The sequence below is a fragment of the Myotis davidii genome, unplaced genomic scaffold (assembly GCF_000327345.1).
Source record: "Myotis davidii unplaced genomic scaffold, ASM32734v1 scaffold1527, whole genome shotgun sequence".
In the NCBI taxonomy this organism is placed as follows: Eukaryota; Metazoa; Chordata; class Mammalia; order Chiroptera; family Vespertilionidae; genus Myotis; species Myotis davidii.
In genome coordinates, this window is record NW_006298269.1 from 272459 (window position 1) to 285919 (window position 13461).

The following is a 13461-nucleotide window of genomic DNA, read 5'->3' on the forward strand; positions in this document are numbered from 1 at the left end:
CAGAGAGGAAGGAAGAAGGAGAGAGAGAAACCTCCACAATGAGAGAGAATCACTGATCGGCTGCCTCCTGCACGCCCCCGACTGGGGATCGAGCCCACAACCCGGGCATGTGCCCTGACCTGGTTCATGGGTCAACACTCAACCAACTGAGCCACACCAATGGGCAGGCATGGCTTTTAAAGTTAGATTTGCTTGAATGGACCCAGTTCCAAATCTCCCTCTCTCTCTTTCTCTCTCTCTCTCTCTCTCTCTCTCTCTCTCTCTCTCTCTCTGGAACATTCTGTACCTTCTCCCTCCCTTCCCCCTCCTTATTTCCTAAGGCACGGATCTTTGTTTTCTTTCTCCAAGGACCCTTCTTTTGCTTCAGTAACTTGTTTCCTGAGTCCACACAGTCCAGATGACTCACTTCTGCTTCTGTGACTTTCTTTCTAAAGGGCCAAGGCAGTTCCACTTGGGCTCACTGCTGTTACTGTCTTGCCTCTTCTATCTTAAGCCCTTTCTTTAAGCTTTAATAAAGATACTCTCAAAAAAAAAATTTTTTTTAAATACTATTTAAGTAGCTTAACTTCGTTAAGCCTCAGTTTCCTCATCTATAGGTGACTTAATAGTAAATCTTGCAGGATTGTTTGCAGGTATTAGAAACAACATACTTAATCATCTAGAAAAATATCATACTTGATCCTGCTTTAAAAAAAATACAAGTCACCTAATACATTGTAAAATTGAATAGAACTACTGAAGTGTTATTAGGTATTATCACAGCAATTGATCAAACAAGGATTACCAAGAGTTGGTTATAAATGCCTGATTCTCAACTCAACATGACCTAATGACTTCACATAATCACAGAACAATACCAAGAGTACAATCCTTATCATAATTTTTAAAAAGCTTTATCTGTGTGCATATAATACACAAAAACCTTCATAGGGATTGGCAGAGGAACTTTAATTTTTGTCTCTAGACAGTTTTGTGCTTTGTTTTCAATAAACACGAATCCATGTTATATAACTTTTAAAACTATACAAAGAATAAGGGATGGAATGAAACAAGAACTTAGAAATCCAGTCACAAGTGACAACCCTATTCCAATTTTTCCACCCCACCACTGAAAGGATACTGCAATTATATGTGAAATTAAAGAACAAGGGCAGCTAAACCGAAATGAGCCTCCAGAGCTGCCCTAGGCCATTAATCTTCTCTCCAAAGCCAGTTCATCATCCCCACAAACAAACCAATTTAACAAGGCCAAGCATAAGGGCTTTAGAGCTTCCCAGTGCTGCTGCCTCCCTGTCCCAGGAGCAAGAGTGGCGCGATGCTGTTTTCTCCAGAGTGCCTGAATGGGCTCTCCGGAGGCCATCCGCACTGTCTGCCATCTCCACTTCCCCGATCATAATTACTCACACAGATATAAACCGGAGGAGGGAAGGATATTAAGCTCTCCTAAGAAAGATCAGTTTTTCAAAGATGATGGCAATGAAAATACTGTTTCTCCAGGACCTGGACTATTTTCAGTCATCTGTTATAGCTCCCAAACTATGCTTCAACTTAGTTCCATAAACATCTGAGTGCCTGTAACATGCCAATGCCTAGTAAGCAGTACAGTTATGGAAAAGAGTAAGGCACGGACCTTACTCTCAAGTGTATTTATGTGTCTGCGTGTGTTTGCAACATAATATGACATGGTGATAACAAAAAAGGGGACATCTAAGTGGGCTTTGAAAGACAAATGGTAAGAAAACATGGCCGCTGTAACCGGTTTGGCTCAGTGGATGGAGCGTCGGCCTGTGGACTGAAGGGTCCCAGGTTCAATTCCGGTCAAGGGCATGTACCTTGGTTGTGGGCACATCCCCAGTGGGGGGTGTGCAAGAGGCAGCTGATCGATGTTTCTAACTCTCTATCCCTCTCCCTTCCTCTCTGTAAAAAATCAACAAAATATATATTAAAAAAAATTTAAAAAGAAAACATGGCCATAGGGAAGGAGATGACAGATAGGGAGAACAATCAGGTGACAGGACATATTTAAGACAAGTAGTCTGACAGAACTGAAACTTAAAGAACAGAGGGAGGGAGCCCAGCCGGTGTGGCTCAGTGGTTGAGCTTAGACCTATGGACCAGGAGGTCGCAGTTTGATTCCTGGTCAGGGAATATGCCTTGGCTGCGGGCTGAATCCCCAGTGTGGGGCTTGCAGGAGGCAGCCAATCAATGACTCTCTCTCTCATCATTGATATTTCTATTTCTCCCTCCTTCTCCCTTCCTCTCTGAAATCAATAAAAAATATGTATCTTAAAAAATAATAAAAATAAAAAAATGAACAAAGGGAGGGAATGAATACAAAGAGAGAGGTGGGGGTGGGAGTCACATCATGGGCCTTCTATGACAAAGGGTATTGGATTTTAAAGGTAAATTAGTATAGACTTTTACAAAGAGTGTATTTTCTGGGTCATGAAGGCTAACATCTTTTTGAGCGAGATTAATTCTGGTCCACAAGCCCATTTTAGGACCAGATGTATCCTTTTGTTGAATAAGCCAATGCAGGAACTTCAAAGGAAGATTTTGTGTGGTATAAAATAACATTTCTTGGGAAAATACTTTCCTCCATGTAGATAAAAACTTAATTAACAGAAAGAGCACCTCAAACCACTAGGGTTGATCCCTCCACGGTAACTAGAAAATATCAATGTTTCCTCAGGGGTCTATACAATTAAGTGTGTGCGCCTTTCCTACCAGCCCTCAACACTAAATTCCTAAACAAAAAGGGAATATCAATCGGATAGGTGTGTTTTGGGCATCCTGAGGGTCACATAATGCCTTTTTATGAAGGTAATGTGAAAGCCTCCCTGTAAAAACCACTGCCACTATGTGCGAGGACAAGACATCAGTGAAGATAAAGTACTTCTGAAACTGGTCTAGGTAAGGGATGGAAGGAAAATAAGAGAAGAGTCCTCTGGATTAGCTTAATCCTAAAATGTCTATTCACACAGGCAGGAAAAATGTACATGCAGCTGTAACAGTGTACAAGTTTAATAAAACACGCAAGACATTTCTCAGCAAATCTAATCAGCATGAGAACTTCCCAACTTAACAACAACAACTGCAAATGTAGTCAACTCTGGATAGTCACAAGTGAATTATTCAATCTGGGGACTGCCCATAGGCCATTACTCCTACCCGTTGTGGGCTCACAATCAATTTTTCCCTTATGTGTGTTTTTTAAATTGATCTGGGAGAGACAACAACTTATTATTCCATTCACATTCGCATTCATTGGTTGATCCCTGCATGTGCCCTGCGATCGAACCGCAACCTTGGCATATGAGGACAACGCTCTAATCAACTGAGCTACCTGGCCAGGGCAATTTTTCCTTATGATGTTTATTTTTCTTATTTCTAAAGCCAAGCAGGTGGATTGGAGAAAGCTTAGAAAATATAAGTAATCAAGAAAATAAGAATGAAATTAATACATCATCTATGAAACATTCTTACAAAAACATTTTTTGAACCGGAATCTGATCAAGCCTCTAGATCCAATTACTAATTTACGGGAAATACAGAGCACAGGAGAACATGTTAAGCCACAGATGAGGAAATCTAGTCTGTAGGACATTTTACAAGACAAACTGGTTTCTTCAACAAATTCACTGCAAAGAGGAAAGAAGAGTGAAAGGGCACCAACAAAGTAAGAGACGTAAAAAACAGCAGTCACAATATGTGGACTTCATTTGGTTGCTAACCCAAACAAACTGCTTAAAAAAAAAAAGACACTTATGAGAAAACTGGAAATTTGAACACTGAGATCATTAATTTTTTACATGTGATAGTGGCAGTAGAATTTTTTAAAGTCTATTTTTCAGAGACACATATTGAAACACAGATTAAATGATATGACATCTAGAATGTGCCTCAAATTCAAGAAGGGAAAGAAATGGGGTAATAAGACTGAAAATTGGCCATGAAGTGAAAATGTTTAAAGCTGGGTGTATGGTGGTACATATTATTCTGTCTACTTATTTTTTTTTTATTACAAAGGGTATTACATATGTGTCCATTTTTTTCTCCGCCCTAGACAGTCCCCTAGCCTCCCCTATTCCCCAGTGTCTTATGTCCATTGGTTATGCTTATATGCATGCATACAAGTCCTTTGGTTGATCTGTTACCCCCCTATATTCTGTCTACTTATATACGTTTTAAAGTTGCCATAAAAAAAGAAGTTTTAGGGCCTGGCCCGGTGTCTCAGTCGGTCAGAGCATCATCCCAATATGCCAAGGCTGCAGGCTCCATTTCCCATTAAGACACACAAGAATCAACCAATGAATGCGTAAATAAGTGGAACAACAAATGGATGTTTCTCTCTTTCTCTCCCTCCTTCTCTAAAATAAATAAAATTTAAAAATCTAATAAGCATAAATTAATAACTCACTGTCCTTTATTTACCTTAGAATTTTTATTACCAATGAGAATAAACATTCTTTTTTAAAAAAAATCTATTTTATTGATTTTTTTTACAGAGAGGAAGGGAGAGGAATAGAGAGTTAGAAACATGGATGAGAGAGAAACATCGATCAGCTGCCTCCTGCACACCCCCAACTGGGGATGTGCCCACAACCAAGGTACATGCCCTTGACTGGAATCAAACCTGGGACCCTTCAGTTGGCAGGCCGGCACTCCATCCACAGAGCCAAACCGGTTATGGCGAGAGTAAACATCCTTTTAATATATTTTTATTGATTTCAAAGAGAAAGGGAGTTTTGTGTGTGTGTGCTTTTTTGTTTGTTTGTTTTCAGAAAAATTATGAGAATTCCAAAACTAAACAATTTTTTTCAGGTTAACTATACCATGGATCCTCATTTTAGTACACATAAATTGGAGTTTGCTATAATCGTAAAGCTTATGCTATAACCAAACAAAGTAAAGATCACATGCCTATTTTCTTTTTTTTAATATCTTTTATTGATTTTTTATAGAGAGGAAGGGAGAGAGATAGTTAGAAACATCGATGAGAGAGAAACATCGATCAGCTGCCTTCTGCACATCTCCTACTGGGGATGTGCCCGCAACCGAGGTACATGCCCTTGACCGGAATCGAACCTGGGACCCTCAGTCTGCAGGTCGATGCTCTATCCACTGAGCCAAACCGGTTTTGGCCACATGCCTATTTTCAATCAAAGAAGACACTATTTCTGGGTTCCTTCGTTATTACAGAATAAGCTTAGCTCAGTGGCACTTTAGAACCATACCATCCTACAGAGACAAAAAGCCCATTGTTGTACAGGACTGTGGCTATCTAGTTAATGAGCCAGACACTATAAATTAGAATGAAAAAAATTAACCCAATCTATGTCATGTAGTGATAGTTATTGGTTGCACAAAACCAGAAATGAAATCAACTAGCTGCTCTGACCTACTTTGTGTTAATGGACAGAAAGCACCCAACCTTATAATTAGGACAGATAAAAACTGATGGCAAGCCCTAGCCGGTTTGGCTCAGTGGGTAGAGTGTCAGCCTACAGATCAAAGGGTCCCAGGTTCGATTCCAGTCAAGGGCATGTACCTTGGTTGCAAGTTCCTCCCCACCAGGCCCTGGTCAGAGCACATGCAGTAGGCAACCAATCGACGTGTTTCACATCGATGTCTCTGTCTCCCTCTTTCTAAAAATAAATAAAAATAAACTGATAGCAAAAGAGAGGGAGAAAAAAAAAAGCCAAAGCATCCTTGGAAGTCTTCTTGGCTACCAACCGCAACAAAACCCCCAAAGACTATCATCAGACACATTTGCTCAATAGATTTCATCTGAAATTTGATATGTAAATTTTTTTCACAGAACAAATGTCTCTAACTTAACTGGGCCCTCCCTTCCACTTCCCGTTCTTCACTATTGTTTTTTACTCAAATTCTAACCTTTTAAATCAGAATTGCTATATACCTTTAATCACTTTTTGGGTCATTTTAAAATTTGGATAGATTTTTTTGGAGGAGGGGGGAACACCTTGTTGTTATTTTTTTCAATTGTGAAAACAATATATTCCATAATATCCCCTAGAATATGACATATGGTTAACTCAGACTAGTGACTGTAAAAGCAGATCCCAACAGGGAATCAACTTGTAGATTGCTCTAAATCAGTATCTGCAATTTCAAGACCACCTAGAGCAAGCATGTCAAATTCGCGGGCCGTGGGCCGCATGTCTTATTTATTTGGCCCATGTTAGCCTTTGAGTTTGACCTAGAGCCTGGCCTGTGTGGCTCAGGAGTTGACCGTTGACTCATGAACCAGGAGGTCACAGTTCAATTCCCTGTCAGGGCACATGCCTGGGTTGTGGGCTCGATCCCCAATAAGGGGCCTATAGGAGGCAGTCCATCGATGATTCTCTCTCATCACTGATGTTTCTCTCTCTCTCTGAAAATCAATAAAAAATATAAATTTTAAAAAATAATAAAGATGACCTAGAATCATAGAATGCTGAAAACTAGAAAGGAGTTCAGAGTCATCTAACCCTCCTTGAACCATATGTTCACACATTTCCAGGGCTCCTTTGTCTTCCCCTATCTCCTAGATTTGAGTCAAACTAAAAAGTTACTCAAACATGTTCTTTTCTGATCCTGTCAGGAATCACTTTTTTTTTTTTAGGATACACTCTTGCTGACTTACATTCTTCTCCCAAATCACTCATTTAATTTATGGGTGATGTTGAGGATAATGAAAATACAAGCAGTTGGGGGAGAAAGAAAAAATAAAACAAAAAAAGACAAGCAATTGGAAAGAAGGCCTGACGTGACTGTTATTATCCTAGTGATAATAATGTATCAGTGACCAGAAGCAAAATGGGCTGGAAGATCTCTGATGTGATCACCATAATTTCTCTGAAATCTGAAAAAAAAACACATTTTTTTTAAAGAGTGAAAGCCTTGGAACACTGTAGTGGCAAGTCATCTACAGCTCTCTCTCTCTTTTATGTTGTTTTTTCTTTATTAAGATATAAGAGGGCACACTCACAGGTACAGAAAAACCTTCATTGAGCATAGAGAACTTTAAAAGCTAAATCACCTTCCTGAATTCTGATTTTTCTGTACTCCTACCCAATCTTCTGATGCCTCAAAATGTATTTTAAAACATACACCTCAGTTAGTGATATATCATTGTTCAAAACAAATAATCATCCTGACCAGTTGCTCAATGGTTAGAGCACCAGCCCTCGAACCCAAGGGCTAAGGATTCAATTCCCAGTCAAGGTCACATACCTTGGCTGCAGATGCTCCAGTCCCAGTAGGGGCATGCCAGGAGGCAACCAAGGGATGTGTCTCACTCACATTCATGTCTCTCTCTCTCTCTCCCCACTTCCTCCCTCCCTTCCACTCTCTCTAGAAATAAGTAAAGAAAAAGAAAAAATCCTTGGGCAAGGATAAAGAAAAACACAAACAAATAACAAAAAATATTTCAGATTTGATTTTTCTGTCCTGAGCCAATGATCCTCGTGGTTCCTAAACATTTTAAATGTCTAATGCCCGGCTGGCAAGGCTCAGTGGTTGAGCATCGACCTATGAACCAGGAGGTCACAATTCAATTCCCAGTCAGGGTGTGTGCCAAGTTACAGGCTCGGTCCCCAGTAAGGGACATGCAGAAGGCAGTCAATCAAGATTCTCTCTCATCACTGATGCTTCTAGCCCACTCTCCCAACCCCTTTCTCTCTCTGAAATCAATTAAAAAACACACACAACATATTTAAAAAATAAAATAAAATGTCCAAAATTAAACAGCCACTCTTCAACATTCCAAAGTGAAATGTCAACATCCACAGTCAATATGATGCTACTGGAATGTGAAGTCTAACTTTCATTTTAAACCTCACACTACCTTCCAGGAAGCACATTTACTGGTACTAAAACAAAGAATCCTATGAACTCCAATGCCAATCTACCTTAGCTTCTGGGGCCTTAATACTACCAGTCATTCTGTACTCGCCATAAATGGCATACCCACTTGTTTTCAGCATCAGGAGTCATACCCTCATTTTGCTATATCTCTCTCCCACCTACGTAGAGTGTGATGGGAATGTAACAAGAGGAGCTATTCTGGATACACCTGAGCAGGCAAGCTACCAGGAGACAAAGACCAATCACAACAATGCTTTAACAGACTAGAAGTAAGGCCCTAGCCGGTTTGGCTCAGTGGATAGAGTATCCACCTGTGGACTGAAGGGTCCCAGGTTCGATTCTGGTTAAGGGCACATGCCTGGGTTGCGGGCTTGATCCCCAAGTGGGGCGTGCAGGAGGCAGCCAATCCATGATTCTCTCATCATTGATGTTTCTCCTCTCCCTTTCTCTCTGAAATCAATAAAAATATATTTTTTAAAAAAGAGAGAGACTAGGAGTAGGAAAGGGGGGATCTGAGTGAGATTCTAAACATGGCATAATAATAAAATTAAGTAACACGGTTGGGGGTGAACAAATTAAGGCTAACACTGTAACATCTGAAGATGTGCCTCAGTCAGAGCAATTCTTTATCTGTAGACCTCTACCTGCATTCTACTTGAAAAAGCTCTCAGGCAAGGGGCATGCAGAAAGTCCCCTCCAAAAATAACTTACATGCTGCCGGCTCATGTGCACTAATAAATCCTTGGTTTATCAGGATTCATTTATTGATCAGCCAGTCATACTTTGATACAAAACTGGTTTAGTGAGGACAACTTTTTCTTCTATGAGTACAATCCCAATGTAGGAAATGAAGTTTTGTCTGGATGGTCTGGGGTTTGGGATTGGGATGGGGGTGCAGAAAGGAAGAAAGAAACAGCCATTTGGGTAAACACTTCTGAATGAGGTTACGGGTTTCTGACAGAGAACAAGAGGAGAGAAGTAGGTACCTGGGGATCTAGGAAGAAGCACTCTCCCCCACCTATCCCGCCCCACCCCAATAATGAAGACTGCTGTAAAAAAAAAAAAAGTTTATCATCGAGTTTGCTAGACTCTGGAAGCAACAAATGGCAGCGACTACTGTGACAACTTTAACGCGAGTCTCCTTCAAACTGTGCAGGATTAATTTAAAAGCTAAACACTGTGTCTTCCTGACAGTGAACTGGAAAATGTTTTGCTACAGCTGACTGAAAATCTTCTTTCAGAGAAAGGATAAGAAATGTTGTGGTTTTAAAACCAAGAATTTTAAGAGGAAAGCTATTTTGAGCAAAAACAAAAAAAATTTGGAAACACATACCTTGTTCTGTTTTAGGCTTATCCAGAATAGTCTTATTTCATTCAACTGTAGGACCCCCCCCCACACACACACACATATATATCTCAGTTCCCTGATCAATTATACTTCCCCAGATCCTTGGTAGGTAGATCCTATGAAAACCTAAGTCCACTTTAGGTGATGACAACTGAGGGAAGCAGCAGACCCCCATTTTCAGAGAGCAGATCCTTAAAGTATATTTATAGCCCCCCTTTTCCAGCGCAGGAAAACGCACACACACTGCAGACACCCTCCGTTTCCTTGCCTCTAAACCATGGCTAAAGACGCCGCTCTAACTCCTTGGGACAGGGAGGCGTGGCGATCCTAAGTGCCTTCCAAAGGGCGAAATTTCACCATCACTATTTCCTAGCTGTTCGTTAAAAGCTTGTAACTTTCAAGCTGCAGTTTCGGAGGCTCTTGGTGACGCTCAGACCTCACAAACTTCCCTGAGCGGGCGAAAGTACATCCACCCACGCTCACCCTGATCCACACCGCGCGGGCGGGCTGTCTCACTCAGCGCACCTCTGGACACCCGGTCCAGGCCTCCCGCCTCCGCCCCAAGAACGACCACTGACATCTCCGGAGACCGTCTCCAAGCCACCTGTGACCAGACCAGAGAAAGGAGGCGATGGCCTGAAAGGGACCCAGCTTTCCCCGGCTACAATGAGGCGCCCTCGCCCACAGCGGGAGGCTCCAGATGCTACCAGAAGCTCCGGCCAGATGTGCGGGGCGAGGGTGCGGGAGGAGGTAACACAAGGAAGACAACTGGAAGGCCCTGCGGAGAACTGCGGTGCCAAAGGCTGCCGGGGGGATGGAGTGGGAGGAAGTGAAGGGAGATCAGGAAGGAGCCAATGCGGCGGAGAAAACAGGTGAGGCGAGAGGTGGGGCCCTAGAGAAACCTGACGCATTCCCGCCTCGGAGGGTTTCCGAGGGTCCAGTTTCTCACCAGAAAGCCGCGTTCAGCCCCAGGCACCACAGGGCGCTCCTGGCTGGCCGCTCCCAAACTAGTGCCGCCTGCACCCGGCTCAGCAGAGGCTCGTAAGGCCCCAGCACCTCCACCAGGGCCCGCTGCGCCGCCTCAACCTGCTGGTCCCTCTCCAAGGAGCCTGACATAGCGCCGCGGCCCCGGAAAGTCGGCCTCGAAGCTGGGCCTGGGACCGTGGCCACCCCCTCTGCCTCCGCCATCTGCCCCCGGCAGCCACCACATCCGGGGCCGCGCGGCTTGACAATCACAATAACACCAACTGCGCAGACGCAGGATTCGGCGGGGGAGGTGGAGTCCCTTGACACTGCGCCTGCGCAAGGGCTCTCGCTGGCAACCACCCAGAGGAAAGAGCGCTGCGTCAAAGTACGTCCGTCTCCCGAGCGCTAAGCCCAATCAGGAGCTGCGCACGCGCAGTTTGCATGCCTGAAGCCAAAAGAATAAGGAAGTGCCATCGCCAGAACTCTCACTTCTCATTGGAGCGGAGAAAGTTTGTGGGCGGAGCGGGTTGTTTGGCGCCTGCGTCGTGCGGTGAGCGGGCTGGCGGGCGGCCGCTTTGCTAGCAGGAGCGGCTGCAGCGCCGGTGCTGGAAGAGAGAGATGCCGAGGGAAATCATCACCCTACAATTGGGCCAGTGCGGCAATCAGAGTGAGCGAACCTCCGGCCCCTCCACAACCCAGGCTCCCTAGATTAAGTGGGATTTCAGTGTGGAACCCTAGACTCCCATCTGCCCTTCCCAGAATTGTCAGGGCGGACATGCCTCACCCAGTGTCCAGTTACCCAGCCCTGAGGGGCCTTCCCCTGCCCAGCCTCTGGCATACAGCCCTTTCCTCTCTCATGGGAGACTCCTGAAGTTTGGCTTCCTATCCCTAGACCCAGGTGCTCAGTCCCCCAGCTCCTAGCTGGAACCTGCCCAGACCCAGATATCCTCTTTCTCCCCGTCCACCCTCCCCCCAGTTGGGTTCGAGTTCTGGAAACAACTGTGCGCAGAGCATGGAATCAGCCCCGAGGGCATCGTGGAGGAATTCGCCACCGAGGGCACTGACCGCAAGGACGTCTTTTTCTACCAGGTGCTTCCAACTACTTGGCCAGAGCCTGCAGTTGCCCAGGGGTCCTGAAGGGCAGGGCAGAGGCTTGGTGCTGAGAAATCCTCTGGGCACAGGGGCCAGGGCGGCTGGCTTAAGGAGGGAGGGCAGGTTGGAGCCAAAGTTGGGAGGACAGAGGACTGGGCAGGCCTTTGCTGAGTGGGTTCTGTCCTGGACTCCCTTTGACAGGCAGACGATGAGCACTACATCCCCAGGGCTGTGCTGCTGGACCTGGAGCCCCGGGTGATCCACTCCATCCTCAACTCCCCCTACGCCAAGCTCTACAACCCAGAGAACATCTACCTGTCAGAGCACGGAGGAGGAGCTGGCAACAACTGGGCCAGTGGATTCTCCCAGGTCATTTGCTGTTCCCTGGCAGGACCCAAAACACCCTTCCTGTGTGAGGACAGGCCCTGTGGCTTCCCCGAGAGATGAAATCGGGCAGTGGGAAAGGGAGAGGGAGAGAGAGAGATGTGACAGGGGAATTCTTTTCTCTAAGTCAACTATGTCATATTATTAACAGACTACACTAGTGCTGTGTACCAGGCCATAGTAAATGCTTTACATATACTATTTAAACCTCCCAACAACCCACAGACACTTATCTGCCTTCCCAGAATCCCCAAAATACTCTGAAAGCTGAAAGCAAAAGTTGATTTATAATTCATTTAGCAGCAAAACTCTCAATGGAGAGTATCCAATTTATTGTCATTACTCAGACCTTTCTTTGCAGCAATGTTCATGTATTTGACTAGCGCACCTCAGACCCCCACTGGCATTTTACTGAACATACATTATGTGTACCATATTACCTTTCTAGAATCTGAAGCATTTGAATTCCAAAATATAAGTCCCCAAAGATTCTAGATAAGGCTTTATGGACCTGTATTATTACCCTCATTATACAGATGAGACAGGTGTAGAAAGGTTAGGTAACCTGCCCCGAGTCTCTCGGCTAAATAGAACTAGACCTAATATATGAACCTAGGTAGTCTGGCTATAGAGTGCCTGCTCCTAACCTCTCAGTGCAAATAAAAAAGCCGGGCCACTGTGCTCCAAAACAGGACGTGTAGGTGCTATAAGGAGAAGTAAGGGAGGCAGTTCTGATATCAGAGCCTTTGTCTCATGGTCCTGCCACTCTGACCCTCCCCATGTCTCTACAGGGAGAGAAAATCCACGAGGACATTTTTGACATCATAGACCGGGAGGCAGATGGCAGTGACAGTCTGGAGGTAAGTGTCTCGGGAATGCTGGTGGGAAGTGACATAGAGAAAGCTTAGTAACACCCTTTAGAAGCCACCTGCTAGGTACCAGGCCCTTTGCACTGGACAGAAGCCACCAGACCTCACAGGAAATAAGGCAGAGTCTCCTGAGCTCTATATGTGGGGGGAGGGAAGTGGAAGGAGCGGGCTCAGAAAAATAGGAGTCGGAAATTGTGGCATGGGTTCAGTTTGAAATTCTGCCAGAATCCTGGATGCTGACCACTCCTCTCCCGTGTAGGGCTTTGTGCTGTGTCACTCCATCGCCGGGGGGACAGGCTCTGGCCTGGGCTCCTACCTCTTAGAACGGCTGAATGACAGGTACGTCTGTATTTTGAGGGGCTGGGAGGACTTGGTTTTCCAAATAACTGGGAGTCCCTTCACATATACCTTCCTATTCACTGGAGCAGGAAAGGGACCTTCTAGTTCCTCCTGTAGTGAGGAAAACTAAGATACAATGACTGAGAACCGATCCACTCCCGGGGCTTGGAACCAGAGCCTAGAATTCAGACCCTCGATGAAGAGATGAAGGTTTAGGAAGTTTGGACAGTTTGGAGTTGGAACCCTAGGTCCTAACATGTCTCTCTGCCCTTTGGGAAAGTTACAGACTTCCAAAGTCCAGTCCCCCTTCTCTACTGGTTCTGTAGCCCCTATTATTCTCCCCGTCCAGATTTAGCTTCTTCCAGACAGTTGTGGGAAGCCCCGTGTTTACCCAGCCTACAGTCTGTTGCCCTGACCCTCTTCTCCCAACCCGCACCAGGTACCCCAAGAAGCTGGTGCAGACATACTCAGTGTTTCCCAACCAGGACGAGATGAGCGATGTGGTGGTCCAGCCCTACAACTCGCTGCTCACACTCAAGAGGCTGACCCAGAACGCAGACTGTGTGGTGAGTCTGGATCCTGCCTTTCCCT

General features: G+C 44.8%; 2 protein-coding genes across 3 annotated transcripts in view; one reads left to right on the top strand and one right to left on the bottom strand.

Annotated features, from left to right (window-relative positions):
- FAM134C (family with sequence similarity 134 member C) overlaps positions 1–10620 on the bottom strand; it is a 21502-nt gene extending 10882 nt beyond the window's left edge. Inside the window, exon 1 of the mRNA XM_006773878.2 lies at positions 10170–10620. Coding sequence (XP_006773941.1) covers positions 10170–10408 — 239 coding nt within the window. The 5' untranslated portion in view covers positions 10409–10620. The remainder of the gene's footprint in view (positions 1–10169) is intronic.
- Positions 10621–10714: 94 nt separating this feature from the next.
- The window catches only part of TUBG1 (tubulin gamma 1), a 4446-nt gene continuing 1699 nt past the window's right edge, over positions 10715–13461 (top strand). Inside the window, exons 1-6 of one of the 2 annotated variants that reach the window (XM_015570555.1) lie at positions 10715–10853; positions 11163–11275; positions 11480–11647; positions 12454–12522; positions 12791–12870; positions 13310–13436. In XM_015570555.1, the coding sequence (XP_015426041.1) occupies positions 10805–10853; positions 11163–11275; positions 11480–11647; positions 12454–12522; positions 12791–12870; positions 13310–13436 (606 nt within the window). In that variant the 5' untranslated portion in view covers positions 10715–10804. The remainder of the gene's footprint in view (positions 10854–11162; positions 11276–11479; positions 11648–12453; positions 12523–12790; positions 12871–13309; positions 13437–13461) is intronic. The other variant, XM_006773879.2, reaches the window with a different exon arrangement.